The 26,560-nt window shown below is 36.1% G+C and overlaps 3 protein-coding genes and 1 long non-coding RNA gene across 10 annotated transcripts in view; 1 reads left to right on the top strand and 3 right to left on the bottom strand.

Moving 5' to 3' along the window:
• Hml (Hemolectin) overlaps window positions 1-19,311 on the bottom strand; it is a 31,119-nt gene extending 11,808 nt beyond the window's left edge. The window contains exons 1-22 of the mRNA XM_015983564.2: window positions 19,102-19,311; window positions 16,617-16,684; window positions 16,340-16,525; window positions 16,127-16,286; window positions 15,950-16,077; window positions 13,398-13,493; window positions 13,152-13,343; window positions 12,954-13,102; window positions 12,426-12,905; window positions 11,937-12,381; window positions 9,127-9,747; window positions 8,010-9,069; window positions 7,784-7,961; window positions 5,232-5,627; window positions 4,931-5,180; window positions 1,971-2,452; window positions 1,724-1,916; window positions 1,348-1,671; window positions 1,063-1,301; window positions 476-1,018; window positions 255-431; window positions 24-209 (exon numbers count right to left, since the gene is read on the bottom strand). Coding sequence (XP_015839050.1) covers window positions 24-209; window positions 255-431; window positions 476-1,018; window positions 1,063-1,301; window positions 1,348-1,671; window positions 1,724-1,916; window positions 1,971-2,452; window positions 4,931-5,180; window positions 5,232-5,627; window positions 7,784-7,961; window positions 8,010-9,069; window positions 9,127-9,747; window positions 11,937-12,381; window positions 12,426-12,905; window positions 12,954-13,102; window positions 13,152-13,343; window positions 13,398-13,493; window positions 15,950-16,077; window positions 16,127-16,286; window positions 16,340-16,525; window positions 16,617-16,684; window positions 19,102-19,229 — 6,681 coding nt within the window. The 5' untranslated portion in view covers window positions 19,230-19,311. The remainder of the gene's footprint in view (window positions 1-23; window positions 210-254; window positions 432-475; window positions 1,019-1,062; window positions 1,302-1,347; window positions 1,672-1,723; window positions 1,917-1,970; window positions 2,453-4,930; window positions 5,181-5,231; window positions 5,628-7,783; window positions 7,962-8,009; window positions 9,070-9,126; window positions 9,748-11,936; window positions 12,382-12,425; window positions 12,906-12,953; window positions 13,103-13,151; window positions 13,344-13,397; window positions 13,494-15,949; window positions 16,078-16,126; window positions 16,287-16,339; window positions 16,526-16,616; window positions 16,685-19,101) is intronic.
• On the top strand, window positions 3,309-3,752 carry LOC107398661 (uncharacterized). The gene is made up of 2 exons (XR_001575455.2): window positions 3,309-3,452; window positions 3,505-3,752. It is a non-coding gene; the product is annotated as an uncharacterized LOC107398661 (long non-coding RNA).
• Window positions 19,312-19,597: 286 nt separating the features above from the next.
• On the bottom strand, window positions 19,598-21,705 carry LOC100141596 (glycoprotein-N-acetylgalactosamine 3-beta-galactosyltransferase 1). The gene is made up of 3 exons (XM_001811483.4): window positions 20,695-21,705; window positions 19,853-19,966; window positions 19,598-19,805 (listed from the first exon to the last, which is right to left on the bottom strand). The coding sequence occupies exons 1-3, from the start codon at window positions 21,556-21,558 to the stop codon at window positions 19,662-19,664; spliced, it is 1,122 nt and encodes a 373-aa protein (XP_001811535.1). The 5' UTR covers window positions 21,559-21,705; the 3' UTR covers window positions 19,598-19,661.
• A 1,195-nt stretch (window positions 21,706-22,900) lies between these two features.
• LOC659673 (tumor protein p63-regulated gene 1-like protein) lies at window positions 22,901-25,845 on the bottom strand. 7 transcript variants are annotated; one of them, XM_064354667.1, is made up of 6 exons: window positions 25,547-25,845; window positions 25,213-25,420; window positions 24,989-25,165; window positions 24,812-24,916; window positions 23,339-23,484; window positions 22,901-23,292 (listed from the first exon to the last, which is right to left on the bottom strand). In XM_064354667.1, the coding sequence occupies exons 1-6, from the start codon at window positions 25,743-25,745 to the stop codon at window positions 23,069-23,071; spliced, it is 1,059 nt and encodes a 352-aa protein (XP_064210737.1). In that variant the 5' UTR covers window positions 25,746-25,845; the 3' UTR covers window positions 22,901-23,068. The 7 variants fall into 7 exon arrangements, with proteins under 7 accessions (XP_064210737.1, XP_064210738.1, XP_971052.1 ...); XM_064354668.1 differs by having other exon boundaries at window positions 23,339-23,469; window positions 25,547-25,844; XM_965959.5 differs by having other exon boundaries at window positions 23,339-23,472; window positions 25,547-25,842.
• Window positions 25,846-26,560: the final 715 nt, after the last annotated feature.

Below are 26,560 nucleotides of genomic sequence, written 5' to 3'. Positions count from 1 at the left end.
CTAAATTTTTTTGGTAACATTACTTGAACAAATTCAGTCACAGAGTTCGTCAAAGGTTGCCACACATCATCACCATTTACCCTCAAGTTTGCTTTAGTGTGATTGTTATCCAGTTCCGAGCTTACAGTAACTTGCTGATCCGACATCATCTGGTCATCCAAACCCATGGGATCGTCACACATCGGTTTCGGGGACGTTGCAGCATGAATCTAAATTATTTCCCAATAAAAAACACACTCAATTATCATCAATACCGTGATAAACTCATAGAGCACAGTGGTCGTCAAGGGCTCCCCACACCCAATCAGCTCAACCCTTAGGGCTATGCCCGTGTGCCACGTCTCGGGATGGATTCTCACAACTTGGGCCTCAAACGGAACATCGAACAGTTCCTGAACCGGGGTATTGGCATCAATCGAACCCCTAAAAACCTAAAAACAGCAAATAACTAAGCCCCAAAAATTTTGCTTGTTACTTGAGGTAGCCGGTCTTTGTTCAACACCGGGAAGAAGTGTCCACTCAAGTCGGGACTGTACGTCATTTTGTAGCTCGTGACGTACTCGTCATAAAGCGGGCTTCCTTTCACTTTAACCCCATAGACCGGTTCCTGTTGCCCCAAATTAATTTCCAAAAATTGCAAGTTGTTCGAATACTCCGGCGCCCAACTCCCGCCGCTTTTCGCTCCCACTTTGCTGTTGAATTTGGCAAATTCGGGCCTAAACGCCGAGCTAAGGACACTACTAGCGTTGAAAGTAACGTCCGGAAGGGCTTGATCGCCTTGGATTAGGTCAATGAAGTGGTCCTGGTCACATTTTTCGGGTGGTGTTACTGTGCTTGGGACTAGTGGTAGAATAGTTGTAGCCAACTCTACTTTAACTTCTTTCCCGTTATAATGCGTAAGTTGCGATTCTAGTAATCTTCCTTCCTCTTTTCCTTCACATTCGGATTCGTCGCACGTGTAGTAATTGTTGATACATTGGCAGACGCGACAATCTGACTCCCTGTACACGGTTCCAGGCTAAAATACCGACTTAAAGTGCGCCTAAATGATTGGAATTATACTTTGACCGGTTTCCCGTCATTTGAGCGACACAAGCAATCGCCCAAAGACACACAACTGTCCTCACTTGACCAAAACATGCCCTCAGGGCATGTTACATTTTTCTCGTTTCGTACACATCCAGGTTCACACTTTTCGCCACTTTGGCATTTCCCGCTTGTTTTAATCACGTGAGCGTAGTAAAGACACAGATGGTCACACTGTATGGCACATTCGTGTTCCTGACTGCCAGGAGGGCATTCTATGTGGAGAGTTAATTGAGGTTTGAAAAACAAAAAATGACTCACTTTGAACAGTAACTGGCAAAACTTGTGATTCCTCCAGATTTTGGTGTGTTTTATTTTCCGGAAGCTCCATTTCTGCTTCCGGTTCCACCTCCACAGTCACAGTTTCCGGTTGTTTGCACTCCGGCTTGATCTCTTCGACAGCGTAAGGCCAGTCACAAATCATTGTGACCGGGTTGTAGTACATGCTAGGCCCACATGTCTTTTCCACGTATTTGGGACCAGTGGGACCATCCTCACAGTGGTAGAAAATGTGGCAGTTGGTTGGGTGTTCCTTGTGCGGTTTGACCGGGTCGCAAGGTGTGACAACAGTCGTGGTCGCCTCTTCTAGATACTTGGGAATTATTTATGTACTTTGGTCAATAGTTGGTAGTTTTACCGCATTGACAGAGGACCCGGATTTCGAAATCTTGACACAGCTTTCCCTTAGTCGGGGATTTACAAATTAGGCCCTTTTCCAGACTACATTCAACATCAAGACCGGTTTGTTTGGGCGTCAGATGAGTCTTTACAGTTCGGCATTCAATACCAACCATTTTGTCCTGACTGCACTTACCGCCTTCCAAGTTATTCTAAAGCGGGCGAAATAAGACAATTTCGTGTCTAGTGGACGCAATACAACTTACCAGAAGTAGGAGAGTTGGTAGCGGTTCGTAATCACTTTGTTTCTTCCTTAGTCCGGTTTTGGTCGGCTTGACCTTATCCTGATTGATCCACTGACTCCATCCAGACTCACACTTCATATTTTGTTCCAATTGGTGCGTTGTTGGTAATGGTGTGGTCGAACAGGGTTGTCCCTTGCACACTTTCTGCCCTCGGGAGCAAAAACAACTGTAACATTCGTCCCCTTCGACCAAATCTCCCTCAAAATACGTCACTCCGTCGATTTCCGCACAAATCGGTTTGCAGACGTTCCGCGGAACGCATTCGAACATCGATGAATTGGCGTAGATGTGGTCGGGAGGACACGGCTTGGCCTCACAGCCCTCGATACAAGTCTCCTCTTTGCAGTTCTTGCCCACTTGGGTCAGGAGGTTATCGCAGGTTTCAATGGGGCAAGTGGACACACACGGGTTGTAGTTGGAGCAGCGTGTGTCGCACTGCATTGCTGAGAATTTCATACGAAAATAATAATAATAATAATAATAATAATAATAATAATAATAATAATAATAATAATAATAATAATAATAATAATAATAATAATAATTCGTACAGCCATTGATCTCTTCCGAGATATCGGCACCGTCGCATCGAGCATGTTAACTTTGTTAGTTAACAAAATCATCAAGTTTATAATAACAATGCTCTAATAAATATGATTTTAACTTAGATTTAAATTGTGTCAGCAAATTTAGCAAACGAATGTCCTGCGGCAAATTTCTGAAAATCTGAACAGACTTATAATAAACACCATTTTTAAAAAAAGAGGAGTTATGTTCTGGAATTCGGATGTCTTTACAGAACCTTGTAACTTTATTGAAACTTACATCATATTTGTCTTTATTTTTTTTCAAAGAGATGCTCATTCTCTTTCACAAATACTGCGAGACTGTAGATATACATTGATGTTAGAGGTAGAATTCCAAGTGATTTAAAAAAGGGCTTACAACTCTCATGTGGTTTTTTGAAAAGCATGCATCGTATGATTCTTTTTTGCAACACAAAGGCTTCTTTTGAACTGGTAGAAGAGCCCCAAAATATTAATCCATACGAGAGAGTAGAGTGTACATACGCAAAATAAAACATTTGTAATGTATCTATACTTACACTAGTGCGCAAGTTACGAATAATGTATGAATATTTGGCTAGTTTGCGACATACATAATTACTATGTGCGTTAAATTTTAAAGCTTTATCGATGTATAAGCCTAAAAACTTTACTTCATCGGCCAACGGAACAGATTTTGTACCAAGCTTAATATAGATACTGGATGACATTGGGCCATTTCTATATTGTATCACAAGAGTTTTGTTCATATTTAATTCTAAAAACTGAGCCTCACAATATTTATACATTTTAGAAATTGCGTCCGAAGCTTCCGCAGAAGTAGTGTGTAGGTCTTTACCTATTGCTATACAAGATGTATCATCAGCAAATTGACAGGGTGAGTATTTATTTAAAGATTCTTTAAGATTGTTTACATAAAGAATGAATAGCAGCGGCCCCAATATGGATCCTTGAGGAACACCTTTTGAAATGGTTATTGGCTCGGACAACACATTCAAGATAGCGCCATTACTGTTATAAGTGAAACGAACTCTTTGAGACCTGTCGGATAAATAAGATCGAAAAAGTTCTAATGCAATGCCTCTGACACCTATATTGAACAACTTGGTTAATAATATTTCATGATCAAGTGTTTCAAATGCTTTAGTAAGGTCAAAATAAATACCGATGACTGATTCCCCACGATCTAAACAGTTTACAATATAATTTAATGTTTAAAAAATTGCAGAATTTGTAGAACGATCTTTAAGAAACCCATGCTGACAATTGGAGAGAAAGTTGTTGGATACGAGATAGTTGTAAAGACGATTGTACAATAACCTTTCAAACACCTTAGAAAACGCTGGTAAAAGAGATATAGGACGGTAGTTGTTGATATCTGCTCTGGATTCTTTACCTTCATAAACAGGAACCACAATAGCTTCCTTTAAAGATTGCGGAAATACGCCTGAACTAAAAGAGTTATTAATAGAATTTGCAAAAATCTCAGAAATGTTTTGATTAACATCTGCCAAAATATTACAGGGAACATTATCAGATTCAGAAGCTTTCTTTTTTGATACACTTTTTATAATGGCTTCAACCTCTAGTTTATTAGTTGGAAGAAGAAAAAAACTGGAAGAGCAAGATGTACTAAAAGTATTATTAAATTTATTCTTCAGTAAACTATCATCACTGATAATAAAGTGTCTATTAAACATATTTGCCAAAATTGTAGGATCTTTTGTTAAGACGCCAGAACTATTATGTAATTCTATATTACGAGTTTGTGTTGATGAAGAACTAGAAGATCTGATAATGTCCCAAGCCACTCTACTTTTATTGTTACCAGCCTCAATAATCCTTTTATCGTTACAATCAATCTTTGCCTTATTTATCAGTTGTCTATATTCTTTCTTTTTTATATTATATATATTTTTTAAAGGTGAATTATTCGGGTTGCTACAAATAATATGAAATAAATCTTTTAATAATAATAATAATAATGATAATAATAATTATAATAATAATAATAATAATAATAATAATAATAATAATAATAATAATAATAATAATAATAATAATAATAATAATAATAATAATAATAATAATAATAATGAGAAAATGAAAAAAATACTTTTTTTGAACCATTATTTAAATTATTAATTATAATAACTTGATTGGAAAGTATCCCCAAGTTTCTCTGGCAACATAGCCGAGGGTCCTACGCTCAAATAAATATTTTTCCGTTGTTTGGTGAGCCCCACTCTGCTATTTTTGGTTTATTCAAAAAAAATCTAAAATTACTGGCAACAAAACGTTTAAAATTTGAAAACCAAAGTTTGTTAGCACAGTGCTATAAATTGTGATACTTACGACACAGTTTTTGCGATCGCCACTTAATCGGGACCCCGTGCGTGTTGCATTCTTGGGCGTAGGCCGCCAAAGCTGTGCACAAACACTCGCAATCGCCCCCTTGGTCGCACGCACATGAATCAAAAACGCACTTTTCCAGAAATATGTCCACTGGGACTTCGGAATGACAAGGGGCGAAAAGGGGCGACTTCAAAACCCCGCACTGTTTCAATGCCCAGACTTTTCGGTCCGGTCGGTCCTCGCAAGTGTTCTAAATACAACACTTTGGATTATTTTGTAAAAAAGTTGTGACGAAACTTACTGTAATTTCCAAAGCTTCGGGACAGTAAGACTGGAGTTTCCACGAGTCTCCGAAAATTTTCGCCGAGGCTTCAGCCAAACCTCCCGAAGGTGTTTGGAAGTCGTCGGCGTCGTTGTCGTTGTAGTTGCCACACAAACCCTTCACCCTTTCCTTCCAGCGAGGGTCAATTTTGACGTACACCCTTGTGCCTTTGTCCCACTTGATTGTAAGTCCCAAATCTGGGGCTTCGGTTATGACGAAAAGGCCTTTCTGGTGTACTGTTATGTGTTTTAGGGGGGCTAGGTCGGGTAAGGGTTTGTCTCGAGTGAGGGTGAGGACGTCTTGGTCTTCGCCGGATTTGACCCGGATTGTGACCGATTTGGAGCAGCTGGTGCCAAGGGACCCGCAAGGAACGTTCTAAATAATATTATAAGTTTTATATACGTTTATTTGGCAATAAATCGTCTAAAATAAACCGTTCTCGTCCAAACTGTAACATAATTCGTTCTTTTAAGCCAGAATATATCGTTCAATAAAAAATAAGGCGTTTTCGTTCAAACTGAAACTTAATTCGTTCTTTTGTTCCTGAATAAGACGTTTCCAGTCTGATTGATGTAAGTTTTCGTGATTCAAAGCAAAGAATCGTCTAAAATAAGGCGTTTTCGTCTAAACTGAAACACAATTCCTTCATTTGTGCTTGAATAAGGCGTTTTCAGTCTGTTTAATGTAAGTTTTCCAGTTTTAAAGCAAATAATCAAAGAAAATAGTCCGTTTTTATCCAAACTGTAATATAAATTATTCTTATGAGGCGGAATATGACGTTTTCAGTCTGTTTCCAAGCAAAGAATCGTTCGAAATAAGCCGTTTTTATTCAAACTGTTCCATAAATCATCCCTTTGAGCCAGAAAAAGATCTTTTCGATGTGTTATATGGAACTTTGTGGCATAGTAATGTATCATTTGAAATATGCTATTTTCAACCAAATTATAATTTGTACGTTTGTGCTTGAATAAGGCGTTTTCAGTCTGTTCCAAATAGGTTTTCTCGTTTCTACTTTTTTTCAACTAAACTGTAATTTAATTTGCTCTTTTGTATCTGAATTCCGCGTTTTCAGTATGATCTATATAAGTTTACTCGTTTCTAGGCAAAGAATTGCCAAAATAAGCCGTTTTCGTTGAAATCACAACATAATTGGTTCTTTTGAAGCAGAATAAGGCGTTTTTTTCAATTTTTTTCTTATCTAAGCAAAAAAAGTCGTCCAGGGTATACCGTTTTCTTTGAACTCGTGCATTAACTGACTTTTTGAGCTCGTATAAAGCGTCTTCAATATATTTTGAAATTTTTTTTATTTTTTTATTTCAAATTATTTTTTATTTTAAATTAAATTTATATTTTTTTTATTTCAAAGTAAAGAATTGTCTGAAATAAGCCGTTTTCAACCAAACTATAACATAATTCGTTCTTTTGAGCCACAATTTAGCGTTTTCGTTTAATTTTATACAAGTTAGGTCGTTTTTAAAGAAAGAAACGTCTAAATAAGCAATTTTCGTCTTAAATAAAACTTAATTCGTTTTTGTGTGTCTGAATATGGCGTTTTCAGCCTGTTTGATGTAGGTTTTGTTGTCTCAAAGCAAAGAATCGTCTAAAATAAGCCGTTTTCGTCCACGCTATAACATAATTCATTCTTTTGAGTCAGAAAATAGCGCGTTTTCATTTTATTTTATAATATTTCTTGTTTCAAAGCGAAGAATCTTTTGTAAATTACTGTTTCCTGCCAAAATATCTCATTTTTAGGTTTTTAAGCAAGAAATTGTCGAGCATTAACCACTTTCTTCCAAAATGGTACAAAAACAACATACCACACGAAAGTTGTAATCGATTTTTAATAATCGTTCCTCTGAGCTAGAATAAAGCCTTATTTTGTGTGTTCTATGAGTGTTTTCTTGTTTTTAGCCAAAGGATCGACTAGTTTTTGAGCGTTTCTCAATAAATTTTCTTGTTAATAAGCAGAACTGTGTCTAAATTAAATCATTTCTTTTTAAGACTAGGCTTAAATCGTTCCTCTGAGCTAGAATAAAGCTTTTTTGTGTATTCCACGAGTGTTTTCTTATTTCTAAGCAAACAGTCGCTTGTTTATTAATGTTTCCGGTCAGAATAAGCCATTATCTGAATTCTAGGCAAGAAATTGTCTAAAATTAACCAACTTTTTTCTAAATTAGTACATAAACACTCACTATACGAATAATAAGAGCAAAGAAAAAAATACTTTACAATTATTAATTAGAATGACTTGATTAGAAAGTATTTCCAAGGTTATCGCGCAACATATCCGAGGGTCCTACGCTCAAATAAATATTTTTTTTTCTTGTTTATTCAAAAAGAATCGAGAATAAGAGAATAACCATCTAAAAACCGTTTAAAACATGAAAACTAAAGTTTATTTTCCAAAGATAACGCATTTTGTTAGCACAGTGTTAGTCCTATAATAATAACAAAACTACGGTTTAAACTGGAGGATGATTTGTTGTTGAATATAAAATAGAAAAGACAATAATTGATAAATTTTTACTTGCCTGAATGGAAATTTCGTACGAATCGCTCCCAATAACCCCCTTACTCAGCACATAGTCGCACTGCCCTTGAAAATCATAGTGTTTCCCATCAAAAGTCTTGAAATGTGAGTCCCCCCAAGCACTGCATTCGCCAGAACAGGGCCTGTCTGTACACTTCCACTTCCCGTTTTGGCATTTACTGAAACACCCTGTTCACTTCGGTTGTTCCCCAATTTAGAGAACTTACCAAGTGTTACAGTCGTTTTTGACCGTTTCATTCTCCTTGTAACTCCTTCCTCCATGATGGCAGGGACATTCGGCCGGCTTGACACACTTCCTACTCGTGGTATCCAGCACATAGTTGTCTTTACATTTGCACCCTGGATGGCACACCGACGCCGTGAAGTAGTCCGGACTGTGCATATTTTTGCAAGTGACCGGTTCGGGCGGCTCACAAGTTGTGAATTCCATGTTTTCGGAGGCAGCACAGAGCGATTTCAGGTCAGTTGCTTTGGGAAATTTTTCCTGTTCTTGGGGGGTTGCCAAACGGCAGCTCCACACGGCGTTTATGCAAGTGCACAGCTCGGGCCCTTTGCTGGCAGGCCTGACTTCGTTGTATCCAGCGTGGAACTGGAGGCCGTCGTGGTGGCACTGGCACTCCCCAATCGGCACACACTCGCCGATGTCGTCCAGGGCTTCGCCCTCGGGACAGTTACACCCTTCCACGCACTGGGGCCTGCAGTCCGGCCTCGTGGCCACGTCGAAGCACGTCCTGGTGCACGAGTTCCCACAAACTTGGTACTTCTGGCCCGCCGGGCAATGCACCCCGCATTCCCTCACACTGTCCCTCCAGGAGATTTTCACCCCTTGCCGGGAACACTCCTCGGCGTAGGCCGCCACCGTGGGGCACAAGCACTTGGAGATTTTGAACTCACAGGAGCACATGTCGTAGAGACAGTCCTGGTAGTAGGGCTCCGGGTCGACAATCCAGTGGCAAGGGGCGAAAAGCTCGGATTTGAGTCTTTGGCAGTGCTTTTCCGCCGTTGGTTGGTTGTGGATATTGGAGCTGCAAGGATGGGTTTTGAGGATGTCGGGGATGTCGCTACATTTCTCGCTCGTTTTCCATTTATTGGCAAAGGGAGTAACGCTTTGCTCGATGTCGTCCTCAGGTGTGAGGAAATCGTCCTTTTGGTTGTGGTTGAAAGTACCACAGAGTCCTTTGGTTTTTTCCGGGAAATTGGCAGGAATGTCAATGTAGGCCCGCGTTACGCCGTCCCACCAAACCTGCATACCGTTCCCCAGCTCAACTGGAAACAACAAACAACACGAAAATTTACCCAAAAACAATTAATTAAGCGACAAACCTTGCAAAAAAATCGACGAAACGCTCCTTATAGTAACATTTCCAATCTGGTACGGAACTTTGGCCACGTCCCGTCCGTTCACCACAACATCGTGGTTTTGCTTGAGCTTGATGACCTGGCCTTCGGCCCTCAAAGTCACGGTTTTGGTGCACGAGGGCAGGCCTTCGGCCAGCGAAGTCGGCAAGTTCATCGCCTGCGAAATGGCCCCTGAGCAGGCGACGTTTTCCGCTTCGATCGAAAAAGTCCCAGTTTTGACCAAATAGTAGGAACACTGGCCCATGAAGTCGTAGCGTTTCCCGTCGAACGTGACATAGTGGGGGTCGCCGACGGCGGCACACCGCGAGCCGCAGGACAGCTGGGTGCAGACCCACTTGCCCTCGCTGCAGGTGCAAGTGTTGCACTCTTTGGGCACTTCGGCTCCGGGGGGGAACTGCTTGGTGCGGAGGCGGCAAGGGCACTTGTCGCGAGTTATGCACTTGTTGTCGTGCAGGACCGTGCCAGGGGGGCAGTAGCAGCCCTCAACACAGCCCTCTTCGCTGTGTTCGGTGGTGGAGCCGCACACGGGCTGGCCGCCGGGGGGGGCGCAGGGTTGGTAGATTTTGCCCCCAGTGCATTGCATTGCTGGAATTTTATTTAACACGTGTTTTTTTATTTATAACTAATATAAAAACATATTTTTTTATTTTTTATTTCAAGTTTCTAAAAAGTCACGTTTTGTAAAGCTTTGTAGGCGTACAAATAAAAACAGTATAAAACAAAACAAAAAATACATAGAACAAAATAAAAAAACATAACATTCTATTTATTGTACAAATTAATAAATTATTAGAAGAAATAATCTTTAAAGTTTTGCAGAAGTTTTATTGCTCTTTTTTGAACATATAAATTGCCTAAATTTGTAATTTTATCTGGGGACATCGTAGTTCTTAAATAATTTTTTATTCTTTTAAGACTAAGATCTTTCACAGCTTGCACTTGAAAACTACAGTTCGAATTCCTATAGCATTTTGCTAATCCGTTATTTTAATAAGCGTATATTTTTTTGTCGATGTAGGCAAATTAGGCTTTTTGTTATTTTAAATAAACCATATTTTAATGCTTATTTGCGGTGTTTTTATTATTATTTTGAAAATTTTCAAATTTTTTATTTTTTTAGCTTTAATATTATCACAGATATTATCTAACAGTTTTAAAAATCTATAATTTTTCAAACTAATCAACTTTCACCATTTTGAGACGTCAAGACGAAATATTTGACTAATGAAATTCAGTCAAGTTCCGAAAATCTTAGTAATGAATTCCGAACGCAACTTTAGTAATTTAATTGAAAAAAATTATTCATGATTTTTTTAAATTATTTGTTATACTAATTCTTTTTTATAAACGTTTGTTTTTGTTAAAAAATTAATATAATATTTTTTTTTGTTTTTTTTTAAGCTTTGAGTATAATTTTAGGCAGATTTTTACTTTTGGAGTATGTGTTTGTGCATATTTTGCTTAAATTTTAGCGCTTATTTCCGTCATTTTTATGCTAAAAAGTCCGAATTCTGGTCATGACAATTAGTAGATTTCATGAAAAGCTGATCTAAATTCTTGTCGCAAGTTCATTTATGGTTTTTTGATTGATTGTTTTAGGATTAATTTAATTTAAGCTTCAACTGAAACTGTCTTATAATTATAACGTTTAGCTAATGGAAGATGATGCAAATATAAAAAGATAATAGTTTCATAGATTTTAAGCACTGAAACTTTATAAAATATTCGAATCTCCGCGAAATATCTGAAAAAGTTTCTGAAATTTTTGACAATTTCAGAAAAATATAATTTAGTTTAAAATTCAGTTTTTCTAGACACGCATCTGTTTTCTTCGAGACTTACAATTTTTTGAACTATAACAAAATAATTAAATTTTGTTGGTAGTTTTTTTAAATTTTTAATACATACATACTTACCGTTAGTAGCATTTCATAGTTTTTCAAATTTTTCCTCCTCGATACGATGTTCATAAATGTTTTAGGAATTCAATCATTGTTATACTTTTTAAAATAACAATATCGACATTTTTTGGATAAGAATTCGAAAAAATATGTAAATTAAATAAAATTTAAAAATTTAGACTATTCAGTAGTCCATTTGCTTCAGGAGATCGGTTATTATTTGCAGCTGGATATTAAAATTAAAATGGCAAGTAATGTTTCTTTAACAGCCAAACAATTTAAATTCTGGGAAACCTACCATGTATCACAAAGTTTTTTTTATTTTCTGGATATAATTGCTTTTGTATATTTTAAAATCTACTTTCGCAAATGAATACAGATAGGTTTTCAAAAACAGAAAAAAATATTGCAATCTTATAAAAAAACGTGGTTAAAGCAATGAAGGTACTCCCTTAATATTCCCACTTATTACATTATTATAATTATGTTAGTGCAACATAGTAACTGATGTAAATTTCCATCGCTCATTTAAAAAATATCTGACTGTATTCGATAATTGCTCAGTTTTGCTCAAATCTTTTGTTTCATCAGACATTACTGCAAAATAATGGGCTTTTCTATGTTCAGTACCTACTAATATTTTTTTAATTTAATTCGGATAAGATGTGTAGAATTTCATTTTGAATAGAATGGTGTATGTTACGAGCGTTTTTTGGGCCTTTTTCTTCACTTTCACTATTTTGAAATTCTCTCCTCTTAGGACAAGACCTTGTACAGATAAATTTTTGCGTTACGATTTTATTTGACAAACTCGGAATAAACCGACTGTTAGTTTACATGTACCTATAGATTAAAAATTGATAAAACACTTACGACACGTGTTTTCGTCCCTCCACGCCGCCAAATTCGTCACCCCCTTGTAGGCACAAGCCCTCACATAGACGTTCATAGTCTCGCAAGCGCAAACCGAAGGGTCCGTTTTGCACCCGCAAAAGTCCCACCGACAAGCATCCAGAAGCAGATTTACGTCCATAACATCATGACAGGGGGCAAACCTCTGGTCGTTCAACAACTTCTGGCAAAAGGAGGTGGCTTGGTGCCCCTTCGAGTCCTCCACACAAGCGTGTTCTTCCGACGGGAGATCATTGCACTCCTCCTCCAAACTCTCGATTTTCCAGCTTGAGGCGAAACTGGAGATTGTTTGTGGCTTGTGGCCGTTTTTATTGAGCAAATCGTTGGAAACATCGCCGTCTATGGACCCGCACAAGCCCTGAGTGCGGTTCCAGAGGCTTTCCGACACTTCAACTTGGACCAATTGCTACAAAACTACTAGTGAGGGAGCCAAAAAAATGATAAAATTACCAAGCCGTCCCATTTTATTTTCGCACCAACGGCGTCCAAAGACACAATTACGTAGTGGGCGGACATTTCGATCCTCAATCCCGGGAGTTGGCCCGGGATTGGAAGGCGTTTTTTCGAGGTTCCGAAAGTTGGGCCTTCGGCCGATCGCCGCAAAATGTACTCTTTTTTGTCGAAATAAATGCGAATGATTCTGAAACAATCTAGAGGGTTTTGGTAACACTGTGGGTCGTTTTGGACGACCACACTGAACGTATTGTCTGTGGAGTCCTGCACGAGAGTGTGGGCGCATTTTGAGTCAAAACTGAAGACTTTTCCGTCAAAGGTCTTGTAATGAGTGCCTTGCCAAGTCAGGCAAATGCCAGGCTCGGGCAATTTTTCTTGGACAAAGATTAAGTTGGTTTGTTGGTTGTAGGGACTAACAGTGGCAAACTTAAGACCACTGGAACTGTCATAATAGAGTTGTCCCGACATTTCGTGGTCCTAGAAATAAATTTCAGTTTTTTTTTTATTGAGATCACAAATAATTACATAGGGGGACCATCTCTGACCCGCTGGAATATAAGAAACGTCCGGTAAACCATTCACCGAAAGACTTTTTAAATTGAAGCCGGAATTATTCGATATTTGGTAATAATTATGAGAGGAGGTTTGTCGTATCGTCCCTGAAACACCTTCGGCTGAAATTAACTACATTATTTTTGCTCATTTCAATAAATCGATTATTACGAAAAACGCATTGCGGGATTGGTTGTGGTTTAAACGTGGCTTCTTCATACAAACAAGTATAAAGGTAAGAGGGAGTCGTCTCAAAATTCATTCCTTCAGGACAGTGTAAGGAGCAGCTGAAACTTAGGAGATCGCCGGAGCAGTTGTAGCCTCCATTAAATTGGAGTTTGCGAGGGTCACAATTATCGGTCCCTGTTGTTTACAAAAATCAGTTTAATTATTTTTTATTTACGTATTTGTACACACGGTATTGGCATTGGGGCCCTCGAAAGTCCTGCGGGCACTGGCACCGGTTGAACGAAAGACAGTTACCCCCGTTCAGGCATGGTGGGGTACAGGTGGCTACCAAATCAAGTTTTAATTAATTTTGCAATATTTTTGGTATTAATTGAGGGGTAAGTCGCTGAGAAAATCGTATAAAATTGGGGAGATCAAAAGAAAAATCAGAGGAAATCAGAACAAATGTAGGAAAGTTAATATTTTTTTATCAATTAATAAAATCTGTAAGTGCATTCGATTTGCACAAATCATTTGAAGACGACTTTTCAATGATCTAAGGCTGTTAAATATAACGCTCTTTGTTGTGAAGATGCCTAGAAAAATTAGTAATTTTACACTAATTAGCAATTTTATATATATTTTTTAATATTTATACAAAGTGATTTTTTAACAACAGTATTTTCATTCATAAATCCATTTAATTACAAAATTAAAAAAGATAATTAAATGGCTTTTAGTGTAGTATAAGCTAATGCTTTTAAAAAAAATCAACTTCCTTATTTAAAATTGGGAATATTTTTCTTTTTATAATTTGGAAGATATTAGGTTTTTTGGTACAAACAAAAATAAAAAATTGTTATACTTGAAAAGAATTAATAAAAATTTAATAATAAAATTTAGCTGCAGAGTGTCAATAGAGAATATTGACGTTAGGAATAATCTTGTTAAAAGTAACAAGAGCGGATTCAAACTTCCCCCAAACACTCATTTTAATTTTTTTTAATAATATAGATGCCCAATGAACAAATGTTTTTTAAATAATTACGTACGAAGTCTTTTATATGTACATTTAATAAATTATTATTACGTAATAAAATATTGTAGGAAGATTATCGAAAAGTAAAACACGAAACTTGTATTTTATATTGTACGTTTACATTTTTATATATTTTTATATTTTTATAGTTATATTTTTGTCAATGAGATCCATTTATTTCAAAAACTTAACGACATCTAAAAAACATGATTAACAACTATATATATCCAAAAATGCACAAAATAAAAGACGTTTTATTAAAAAAATAGTAAATCTGCGTTGAAACTTTGATTGGATAATTTTTTTTAGCTTTACATGTTTATTTAAATTTTTATTTAAATATTTTAAAATACGGAATAAAAGCTCAATTTAAGAGCTTAACCATCACCATTCTAAAAATTTTGTTGTATTAGCTGTTTCAAAACTATAGAAATGCTAACATCACACTTTACCCAATAATTTAATTAAATAAGGGTAATAGAAATGTAAAACAGTTATTAAATTATGATTAGATTTCTCATTGAAAGAATAAATTACATTAGTGTATAAATAATTCATTATAACTAACTTTTAGAGAAACAGCTAATAATTATAATTAATAATAATAATAATAATAATAATAATAATAATAATAATAATAATAATAATAATAATAATAGTATTTTTGAAAAAAATATTGTCAAATTTTTTTTTTATTTGCTGCTTTTTGACATAACATTAACGGCAGTGTTGTATTTAATTCCACATACAAGTAAAGTTATTACCTTTTATTTTTTTTGACAATTTTTTACATTATTTTTTAATAAAAGTAGAACGTATCGCACACGTTAGTATAAAAAGTAATACAGTGAAACCTCCCTTTATGGACACCTCCGAATAACGGACACCTCTCCACAACGGACATTTAAAGATTCCCCATCGGTGTCCGTTGTTGAGAGATTCTACAGTATCTTGTAAACTATAAAACCAAAAATATAGGTCATAATTTAAAATAAAAAAGTGGAATATAGCCAAAAATATACTATGGCATTTAGAAAACATGCATCAGCTTATACTTATACATTAAGACCCGGTTTCTAGGTAGCATCGTGATTAATTTAATTCGCAATTAAATGCGTGATTAACTGATCACGTGACCAGATTGAAGCAGTTTGATTGGTCTTTTCGCGTTGTTAACGTTTAATAACGAATTAAATTTTAATAAAGCTTTCTAGGTATAAACCGGTCCTTAAATTCATTATAGTACTTTTTTAATTTCTAAAATCGGGCCAAAAATAAAAATTCTACAGGGCCGTTTTTTACATCACTCTGTATATTAAATTAGAAGCGCAGTGAAACTGATTTAAAACAATTTTAACCAATATTTTTACTTCTGTTTTCAATTTTTACAAAATTGTAGGGATTACTTTTGCCGTTTTTATTTTTTCAATAATTAAATCTATATATTTATTTAGTTATCTATTTATTTATGGAGACATCAATAATAATAAAACTTGTTTATTTTGTGTCTTGTCTTTCGATTTCGATAAGATAAACATATATTTCGATTACAAAAATAATAAATAAAAATTATAATAAAATAATAAATTATGAAAGGGTCAAAAAAAATTTGCGGCAAATAAAGATAAATTCACGGGAAATAATTTTGAAAAATTTGGGTAGAAATCAGAGGAAATCCGGGGAAATCAAACAAAATTCAAAATCTGGTGTACAAAATTTGGGTTGCGGTTACCCGTCGGTATTAATTATTAATTATTATTACGTTGGCAATCGGGTAATTGTTTCCACTTGTCCTTATCCGGGACCCAAAAGCCGTTTTTGCACGAAATGGTTGCAATGGCCGAACCATCGGGGAATTGGTGGCCGTGTAGGCACGACACCGTGCACGTCCTTAAAACAAATTACAATTAATTCGAACTTGGAGCAATTAACGAGTCACTTGTGTGAGCAGGAGCGGCGCGAGTTCGTGGGCAGGACTGGGTAGTTCATGCAGGGCCTCTCCTCGAACTCGCAGTACGGTCCTGAGAAGTTCTCGGGGCACTGGCACTGGTTGGGGGCCACACAGATGCCGCTGTTTTGGCAAGGGGGGGCACAAATCGCTGAAATTGCGTTTGAGAGTGTTTTTCGAAATTTTATTGTGTGCTGAGATTACGTTGGCAGGAAGGCACGTATGGCCACATTCCGCCCTCGATAATCCATTGGCCGTTTTCGCAAGTGATAAATAGCTGTGTGGCGCCGTTAGGAAATTGATAGAGATTTTCGCAATCAGCGCGACAACCGCTGTATTGCGAGCAGCGAATTCCTGCATTTTGAGGTTTGGGGGGTTCGGAATCGCATCCTGAAAGCGAGCAAGGAAGTAATTAGGAGATTAGGGTATCAGTCTGTTTGGGACCGCAGCTTCCGCGGTGATAATTAGTGCATTTTATTACCTCCGCGGAACTTTGAGCCGAAGGCCGGGGGGCGGGCGGCGGCGGTTTTCGTCTTGGTCTTCACACCGCTGAAATTTTTTTTATTTAATTTTTTATGTACGAACAACCCTACTTTTGTGATTTTTTTCTCATAATTTTTGAAATGAATTTTTTTTGTAATATCAAGATTTAATAAATCAATTTTCCAATCTGCTCTTACATTTTTTGCGTTAAAACAAGAAATCATGTAAGAATTCTTAAAGCGATAAAAGGAACTTGTTTACTCGAGCATTAAAGTCTCCAAATCGCTCTTCAGAAAGCTGGAATTGAACGAAAACATTGATGCCAAAGTCACGTGAGGGATATAATTTTACACGAAATTTCAATATTTATTTGTTTTTTTTACCATATTTTGAGTTATATTTAATATACCTGTGAAATCAGCAGATGTTCATCAGAGGCAAAGCATCAAAGAAAAGGCATTTTTTACAACATTGCAAAGCAAGTGCCTTATACTTGCAAAACATTTTTGTGTCTCTATGTTTTTAGAATAGAAATTGTTGTACCTTTTATGTGATTTTTGATTTATCTCTGTATCAAGGACGGATTTTGAGGGACAGGCCTTATTTTTTTTTTTCAGGAAAATGTGCCCAAAAGTTGGTAATCCATTAACAGAAAATCAGTTTAATCTTAAAAATAAAATAAGTTTGATCTTATTATTTTTTTTGGGGGAAAATAACTCGAAGAAGTGGTAAAGTTAAGTATAATTGTCAAATGTTTATTTATATAGATACTTGAAAAATATTTATAAGATGAAACTGAATTATTTGCTCAAGTAAAGTTTTTGGATCCATTTCCGTAATTTAACCAGATAATAAAGAAGCTTGATTTTTAAATGTAAAAGCTTCATTTCAAAATTCAACTGCATTTAATAATTTAAAAAAGCAAAATATATTTCATTCTTTCACAGGACACACCGTTGTTATGAAATCGCTATGTAAAAACGATAGCTAGATCTTGAATAAAATTTTGTTCTGTGGTTATTTCTCGGTTTTTTTCTCTGGAAAGAGTTTTCCTTAATTCTTTTCCATATAACTTTCAAGCCATTCGCTAACAGATTTTAACGCAATTTATCAATACTATATTTTTTTTTAATTTCTTTATTAAAATGTTCAAATAACGAGCTTTACAAGTGTGTTATTATAGATCACTTTTTTATATTCTCATTACTTTTTGTTGATTTAAATTTTTTCTTTAATTCTTGTGCTAGCCTGGCGCATCCACCAAAGTGTTTTCTTGATAATGATTGAAAAGATCTTTTCACAGAGTGCGGACTCGGCGAGGCGCTCATGCCATATTTCGCTTGTAAATATCGTGGCAATTTATCAGCATTATATGTTTTTTTAATTTCTTTAATAAAATATTCAAATAACGAGCTTTACAATAAAATCAAAATTGTGCAAAGAAACCAATATTCGAATTTAATTGTCGGCATCAAGCATTTTCTCGTAGTTCTGTAAAAATTTCCAAATGTGTTGGAGCTTTTTTTTTGTAAAATCATTCAGGACCCTAACTTTTACTGGCATACAGTGGCGTACGGTGAGATTTAAGGTAAAGGAATCAATTGAAAAACATATCTACAGATCATTTAATTGAATACACCAAAAAAAATATTTTATTAGTGTAGGAATTCGAAGCTTAGTTTTTTTCTAAAAAATGAAAATGTAGAGAAGTTGATTTCTGTAAAGAATCTAAAATTTCCCTATTTCCCAATTTCAAATCGCCCGCGTCCACAAACCAGCCAATCAAATGGCGTTCACTTGATGTCATATGTTAGTGCGTGATCCGCTTGGCTTAGCGCGTCCTTTCGTTTGTGCCGGTTATAAAAAACAGTGTTTTTTGCGTGTTTAGTGTCTAAATAACTGAAATGGGCGTTTTATCGGAACCGTAACAATTGGAGCCTCGCAGCCATCAAACAAATTTATACAGAAATTCGGGCAAAATGAATAAGGTTAGTTTTTTACTCTCTAATTGGGTTTGGTTCTAATAAATTTCTGTTTCAAATGCGTACATATACACTAAAATGCCAAGCTAAGAGTGCTCGTAAAAGTGCAGTAAAGCCGAATTTTGATTAAAGTAAAGTAAAGGGAAGCAAATGCTTCCTTTGCATACGCCTCTGCCTAACCAACTTCTTAGGCCGTTTTCTGGTAAATCAGTTGCGTTTTTTAAAGTCTTCCATCTACCTACAGGCCTGACTTCATTTTTGGAATACCTATTATAAACAAGTTTTTTGTTTTTAACTTATTTCGATTTCAAAATTTAATATTATTTTTTCAATGTTTTTCATAACTATTTGAAGAGATTTGATTAAATCTCTGTACAAAATCGCCCAAATGTAGTTCTGTTGGGTTATTAGAATTCACTTTTTTTATTTTCTCATTGCTTTTTAATTCTTGCCTGGCGCATCCACCAAAATGTTTTCTTGATGATGATTGAAAAGACTTACCTTTTCACGGAGTGTGGACTCGGAGAGGCGCTCATGCCATATTTCGCTTGCAAATATCGTGGCAACTCTAATTTAACCAAGTGTGGAAACACGAAAAGAACCAACAGAAGGCACGAAAGCCTTTCCATTTTAAAACCCACTAAGCACTAACTTCAAACTTTCATCACCGAATGAATTTATAGTGAGCTAATTTTGCAAGTTATCAAAATTGCGATTAGGTAAGCTAGTACCCCCAACAGCTTTAGCCAGATACGTGCCTGCACCAGATGCAGCTTTTCCCCACTGCTTGACTAAAATTGTGGCACAAGTTATAGGTAGGTGGGTTAGGAAGTGGAAATGAATATCAAAATTCAAGTTTAGAGTTTGATAAAATACGTGTCAAGGCAAGCTTTAAATTTAGGTCGCAAAAACGATAAAAACTGCATGGGAAGACCAGACGCTCTTTCGACGAATCCTTATCGTCTGATTTCGAATCTAGGGAAATGAAACGCGCAAAAACTTTCAACAGTTTTATTCAGAAAAATATAAAAATATAATAATTGGACGGAATTATCACAACCTTAGTTATAATCGAAATACTCTTCGCGTTTCATGTGGCGGGCGAACGAAGTCGGGTCGTCGACGATGTTTTCCCAGATCTTGTAATACTGCTCGGGGGAGATGTGCTCCGAGATGTCGCGCTCCTTCAGGAAAGTTTTCCAAATCTGGGAAACAATAATTCGGGAAAAACTCAAATCAGGGTGACACAAACCTGGTCGTCTTCTGTTGTTTTAGGGGGCGCCCTGTTCCCCAACTCGCCGTAATGGAACACCTGGAGCGTGTACAAGAGGTAGTAATACGTGTACATCTTGTCACCTTCAATCGACTGCAATAAAAATAAAAGATGTTTAAAAAAAGTTTTATTCAGTACATTTAATTGTAATTAAACGTTTTAAAAACGTTAGATTATTAAAAATTGGAAATTAAAAAAGTATGATACACGTGAATAAAAAAATATTCAAACAAAAACATGGTTTAAACTATAATTTTTTGTGGATAAAATTCGTCTTTAGTCATTTATACCATAAACATTTATTTCCATCGCCACATTTCAATTAGTGGCCGAGATATTGCGAAATAATAATAACAATTTTTAATTATTTATAAATTATTAATAATTAACGTAACCATGCAAAATTTCAAGTGAGTGTTCGGGCGAAAAAAAATTAAATTGAATTAAAAAAAATGAATAATTTTTTACAATTAATGGCTGTAGCAGATCTTAAATTAAATCTTTGAAAAAATGGTTGTATTTGTATAACGGTTAACACAGCAAACAAAAAAATACAGAGCATTAAAATTTCAATAGTATGTCAAACCTAATGCAAATACTTTATGGATATGGTCTTGAGGACTTTTTTGTAGGAAATTTAATTCTCTACAACTTTCTTCCTAACATTTTTCTTTTTGAAAAATATGGAACGAGGCGCAAATTTTAAATAATTTTTTTCTCATATTTCTTATGAAAATTTTAGTCGTCTCTCATAATTTTTTAACCGCCAAGGTCCCAAAAGTTCTATTTTATTAAACAACTTTTACCAAAATAATACCAACCTGAAAAGCAACCGTATGGGGGCTGCAACACCTATGGGGGAAGACGCTCAACTTGTGTTTCTCCTCGGGGAAAAACACGTGGTGGAGATTATATGGGTGAAAAGTTGACAAACCATTGGAGTCCCTAGTATCCACTGGAGTTATATTAAGTGATAGGAGACTTTTACCCAAATAGTAGTCCTCCTGATTTCTGTACGTCAGAACTTTGGTGCAAGAACTCTTATCATTGAATTTTTGTTTAAAACTACGGACTGCCCCTTGACTCAGGACATACCCAGCCTGGCCCATATTGTACACAGTGCTCCAAAACTGCACAGCGTGCCCCAAATAATGCTTATCCAGGGGCTCAAGCCCCCCCAGAAATAATCTCAAATTCTCCACCAACACGAAAGTGTAGTCGTAAACGACCAAAACCCACCCAAACTGTCCAGGTACTGTTTTCAACAGCTCGCACAGTGAGACCCAGGACGACTCCTGTCTGTTTTTCACAATGCTTGGCATTTTTTTGCGTTCCGTTGTCAAATTCAGGAATTGTAATTGGTTGCAACTGCGCCCCCATGTCGCCCTGACAGCGTCCGCATTTCTAGGCGTTTTCACCAGAATTACGCACAAAATTGCGATTCTCTCCCGGAGGTATTGCGACTCCAAGTGGAAGGAATTATTGCCATATCGTAAAACATCAAACGGGACCGGCCGACGGCCCAGTTTAGTTCTTTCGAACCATTTCTGGTACTTGCTCGTGTCAAAGACTCTTGGTTCTGGGGGGCCCGAATTCGGGATTTGACTAATTCTAACTATCACAGCGGAAAAAACACCGATAAAAATACCAGTCAGAAAGGACGGGCGTTGCAAAAACCGAAACATTTTTTGTTTACATTTTTTCTAAATATTGGAATAACCTAAAAAACTGTTTTGACGGGTTAGTTCGACAAGCGCCGCTCGTGGCGCTGACGGCCGTGCCAAATTCCGGCTCAAATTAATTAATTTACGAGCGCTTAAACGTAATATTATCTATTTTACTATAGTAAATGACGGAGTCATCAAAGCCCCTGATTTTATTAAAAAACGGGGCATTTCTGCGGAATTGTTTCGTCATGTTTGTCACAGCTACGTTGGCAATGCTGATTACAAATTCAAGCGTCAAAATTTTTACGGGGCATTTTTGAAGTTCAAATTCAAAAAATCGGTTTATTTCGATTTCGCCAATGTGGGAGGAGAGTTCGTCCGGTTTTGGCGACGAGTCCCCGATTCTCTTCAAATCGGCGAAGAGGCTCCGCCACGTGCCCGACTGCCCCGTTTCTCTTGAAGAAATCCACAAAAAACTGCTGCTCCATTTGAGGAAATCGCAAACGATGTCGCAAAGCGAGCTGAGATCGTTTCTGAAGCAGACGAAAGGGATGGACCCCCCGGACTGCAAGGGCAAGTGGCTGCTGGCGAAAATCAGGGACTTGCTGAACTACAGCTTGAAAAAACGTGACTTCCCAAAATCGGTCTTAAGCGAAAGTTTCACCGAAGCCCCCAAGTTCAGCAAAGGGGCAGGCGATGTTTCCTTCCAAATGCCCCCAAGTCTGCTTTCGAATAACGATTTTATGACTCCTGAGAAATGCAACGTGAAAATGGAGGTTGATTTCTCGCAGGACTTGTTCTCGTGTTCGGACAACTTCGAGTCCTTGCACGGCTTCTCGCAGGAAAATTACAACATATTTAAGAGAGTTATTGAAGAAGAGAAGGTATTTAAGCTGCCCTCGGTTGTGAGTAAAATCGAGGATGTGCTGCAAGTCCACGACTATTGCAGCTCTTTGCTCACGCAGACCATAACCGATTCTGGGCAAGCCCTGGAGGCTCAGATGGAAGACATGGGCGAAGATGGGGCCAACATTTTTGATAACTTGACCATAAGTAACGAAGAGTTAACAGAAGATTTGGAGGCGGAACTTGAAAAAACCACGACCTGGGTTTCGGAAATTATTCACAATTTGAAGAACTTGAGAGTTGACGAGATAAGTAACGAGGAAAACGCTCAAGTGCTGAATGAGAGCAGCAGTAGTGCTCTAAGCTCAAAAATAACGCCTTATTACAGCGAAGAAAACTTTAAGATAGTGAGAGAAGCGTGTTGTACGTTTAAGGAGACGCTCGAAAATAGGCCCAATAAGGCCATCCTGAAGGAACTACTCAACAACTTATAAACAAATAAAAAATAAAGTCATTCTAATTTGCTGCATTTTTATTCATATCGATAAATAATAGGCCAAAGACAACAATTCTCAAAGGTACAAATATATACAGACAGGTAGATAAACAACAGTTGGTGCGTTTAATATTGAGAGATCGTAAATTGTGCACGTAGAGATAAAATATCGCATATTACATCACATTAAAAACTGAATTTGCCTCTAACTTTGAAAAACCCCAACGAGTTTCGATTGTGTATAACGGACCCGATTCCCACATAACTCTTCAAAACTATATCGCGTTCTTGTATAGTGCAAGGTTCTTGGTTCTGTTCATTGTTCCGTGGTAAGTCGGCAATAGCTTTTGAGATTTTTTCGATGAAAGTGTCTAACGAGTAGAGATTTTTCAGCTTTTCATCGACGCAGTCTAGAATTCGAAAATGTGTATGGGAAGCACAAATAAATTTTTGTACCTTTGTGGAAAAATAAAGGGTGGAAGGTGAAGGTGCAAAAGGGCACGTCTTCCTTGAAGGGGTTCCAGTAAGCCCCTAACTTCTCACCTTTGGTTTTGTTCCACAGCAAGCGGACCCCCTTCATGTTGCGGCTTCTGATAAATATACTTTAAGTTTTTTTCATAATATGTTTTTTTAAATAAGTGTAATAAATAATAAACGTAAATTCATAATTGTGTTTTTATTTGAACAAATCGGTCGATAAAAATTATTATAAAATAATATCAATTTCAATTCATGAGTATTTGTTTCAAAAACCGGCTGATATAATAGGCAATTTCTTTAATGAAATTTTTCAAAAAAAAATGTGTTTTTAGCTTTAGAACTTATTTAACACTTACAAGAGGCAAAAATAAAAATATATTCGGCTTAATCTTGTCCCTTGCGGTTTGCTTTAAATAAATTTTGCAAAAAATGTTCAAAAAAACAATATAATAACATAATTATTCTCATAATTTTGTGATTTATCGGTCTTTTTTAGACTGTTTTCAACCAAGTTTTCTGCTCGTTTGGTGTTATTATTAAAAACGAAATGGTTTTTGCTCGAAAAACTTGCTTTACAGTGTACAGAAAAGGCAAATTTTAACGTAATTTTTTGTTTCTAAACTCACAAAAGTGTTAAAACGCACGAAAAAAGCAAAAATGATGTGATTTTCAAAAGAATTTAATGATTTTTCAGAAGAATACACTGTTTTTAGACTAATTTACTGTTTTTTGGCTAATTTTTTTACAAAATTTCGAAAAAACACTAGAAAATGGAAAGAACTATTTAGCAAAACCTCATAAAAAAAACAAATATTTGGTTTCAAAACTTGTTGAAAAAAATAACACTTTTTAACAAAATTTATTTTTTGTTAAAACTTCGATAAAAAAATCGTCTAAAAATCAGATAAAATAAATAAAGTGATATCAACTGCGATCAAGTTTCATTTTTTTTCGGGCATTTTTTTTTGAAAAAGATTTTATAGGTTATATTTTATGTAAGACATAGCAAGTTAATTAGAACTATAAAAAAATTGTTTTTAAACAAATATGTTTGCAAGGACAAAAAACACACAAAAACGTTTCAAAGACAAAAAAATATGTACTTAATTATTGTAATAATTTTTCAATTTCTTTTGGACTAAATTTTGGTGATTTTTCGACTCGTTTAATTTAAAGTAAATTGGCCACCAATTAAAAACCGAGCTGATCCAATCAAGCAGGCGAAAATATAACATAAATGTATTTTCAGCCGCTTTCGATGAAAAAAACTAGGTTTTATTTCGAAAACGTGCTTAAAAAGGCAAATATAACATCATTTTTGTTAGAAACTCTATCGACAGAGAATTAATTTTTTTCTTATGGATAACCAGGAGTACTTATTTTTTGACCCTGTACATTGTTATATTCGACCAAAAAACATGCATGCCTTAAACTAGAACGGGGCTATACCTAGGTTGGTAAAAGTTACTCATCTTGTTGTTCCTTTTCGACCACCTGGCAAACAAACAAGTCTCCAAAACATTGGATAACCCATTAACAAATCCATTCATTTGGCTATGCATTAATAAACAAGCACATTTTAGTCAACTTGTCACAATTAAACGATTACACACAAAAAATACTCACGGTATTAGTGACCCACTGGGATAGACCAACTCGCCATAAATGACTTGATCAATTACCTCTAAGGGCAGTTTTTTGTATGCCAGTCTTTTCAAAGCGATAAAGTCGTATTTGCAAATAACGAGAGTTTTGGGTGTCAGTAGAACAAGTCGTTCTTTATCTGAATTCCAGTGACTAATCCTACGATTTTTTTATTATTTTGAATACTAGATTATTCGGGGGCCTACTGTGTGAGTAGGAAAGCTTCAGTCAGAGGTCCGTCCACTTCCTCATCAAGGAACTGTTCCTTGCACTCGCCCAAAGCCCTCGCAAGGACGCTTTCGCGGAAAGTGAAATAATTGTAGGGGTTTTCGGTGATAGAGATCGTTTGTTGGATCGTGTTTTCTTTAGTTGGGGTGGGTGTTTTGGGGTTCTTACACCAAATAGACGCAGTGACTGGAATTTCAGTTTTAAAGAAGGCACTTTAAATCAGTCACACGTACTAAAACTACAAGTGGACGGGCACAAAATGAGGCCGGTGTTAAGGGACATGGTTGGAGTTATCATCCATGGTACACTTACTTTTATTGGGAATTGAAGTGAGAGGTGTTATGAAATTCGAGCTCCAATAATTATCGCCTTTGTTTGGCTCGGGCTTATCAGGAGATTCCGGCTTTATCTGCTTATCATTGTTTAATTTATTTTCGGGACTTATCTCTAATGTTCCGTCTTCGAATTCGTGCAGCAATTCCTCTTCCAGACTGTCTTCATCTTCAATCATGATTTGAGCGAGAAATTACTTTTTGTTTATTTGGGAGACGATCAGCTGATTACAAACGTCACTGTGACATAACGTTACTTATACCATGGTCACTCGAACTATGTGGCAGCAAAACATGCAAATTAGTTATTCATTCTGAATTTATAATTTTAACGTATTTTTACTTCCCGTCAGTTACTTTAAACCAACTGCATATACTTTACTGCACAGGACAAAGCTGTGATTTATTGGATTATAACTCGAAATGGGGGAGGCCATGGTTGGCAGAATCCGCGCAATTTGGTTGTTTGTGTGTAATTCCCCGGTTTTATTAACAATGTAAAGACTAATTCGATATTTGGTGGCCAGTTGTTTGAGATGGCATTTTTTCTTGAAAATTTTAGATTATAGTAATCTATTAGCTGTTTCAAAACAAGAAAAAAATTAGTTATACACTCTTACGTTTACGTCCTTTGATGTTTTCGGTCTTTTCATATATATTTTCAAGTTATACAGTATTTATACTTCTACGATTAAGTTGTGCTTACGTCTACAATTGAGCGCCTTTATGTAATGATGCATTATTTTCTTATTTCTGTCGGTACTTTACTTTTTTTCGCTTTTACATGTCTGTGTTTTTATCAAACCCTCCTTTATGTTTCCTTTATGTTTTACTTATTTATTATTATTATTATTATTATTATTATTATTATTATTATTATTATTATTATTATTATTATTATTATTATTATTATTATTATTATTTTATTTATTTCTACGCCTTTTGTTATATATTATATAAATCAACTCGAAACCACATTTTTTTCAAGAGTTTT

This window comes from Tribolium castaneum, chromosome 2 (genome assembly GCF_031307605.1).
Source record: "Tribolium castaneum strain GA2 chromosome 2, icTriCast1.1, whole genome shotgun sequence".
Taxonomy (NCBI): Eukaryota; Metazoa; Arthropoda; class Insecta; order Coleoptera; family Tenebrionidae; genus Tribolium; species Tribolium castaneum.
The sequence above is the reverse complement of the archived record's forward strand: the minus strand, read 5'-3'. Positions and strand labels throughout refer to the sequence as shown.

Excerpts from the sequence above, each read along its gene's own strand:
- LOC659673 (XM_064354667.1), bottom strand. The coding sequence starts at position 25,745 with ATGATTGAAGATGAAGACAGTCTGGAAGAGGAATTGCTGCACGAATTC. Across the intron at positions 25,421-25,546 it reads CACTTCAATTCCCAATAAAA|TCACTGCGTCTATTTGGTGT; the intron begins GTAAGTGTACCA and ends CTGAAATTCCAG. Across the intron at positions 23,485-24,811 it reads AGTAACTTTTACCAACCTAG|TATATTTATCAGAAGCCGCA; the intron begins GTATAGCCCCGT and ends AAAAACTTAAAG.
- LOC100141596 (XM_001811483.4), bottom strand. The coding sequence starts at position 21,558 with ATGTTTCGGTTTTTGCAACGCCCGTCCTTTCTGACTGGTATTTTTATC. Across the intron at positions 19,967-20,694 it reads CCCATACGGTTGCTTTTCAG|TCGATTGAAGGTGACAAGAT; the intron begins GTTGGTATTATT and ends TTTTTATTGCAG. Across the intron at positions 19,806-19,852 it reads AAACAACAGAAGACGACCAG|ATTTGGAAAACTTTCCTGAA; the intron begins GTTTGTGTCACC and ends ATTGTTTCCCAG.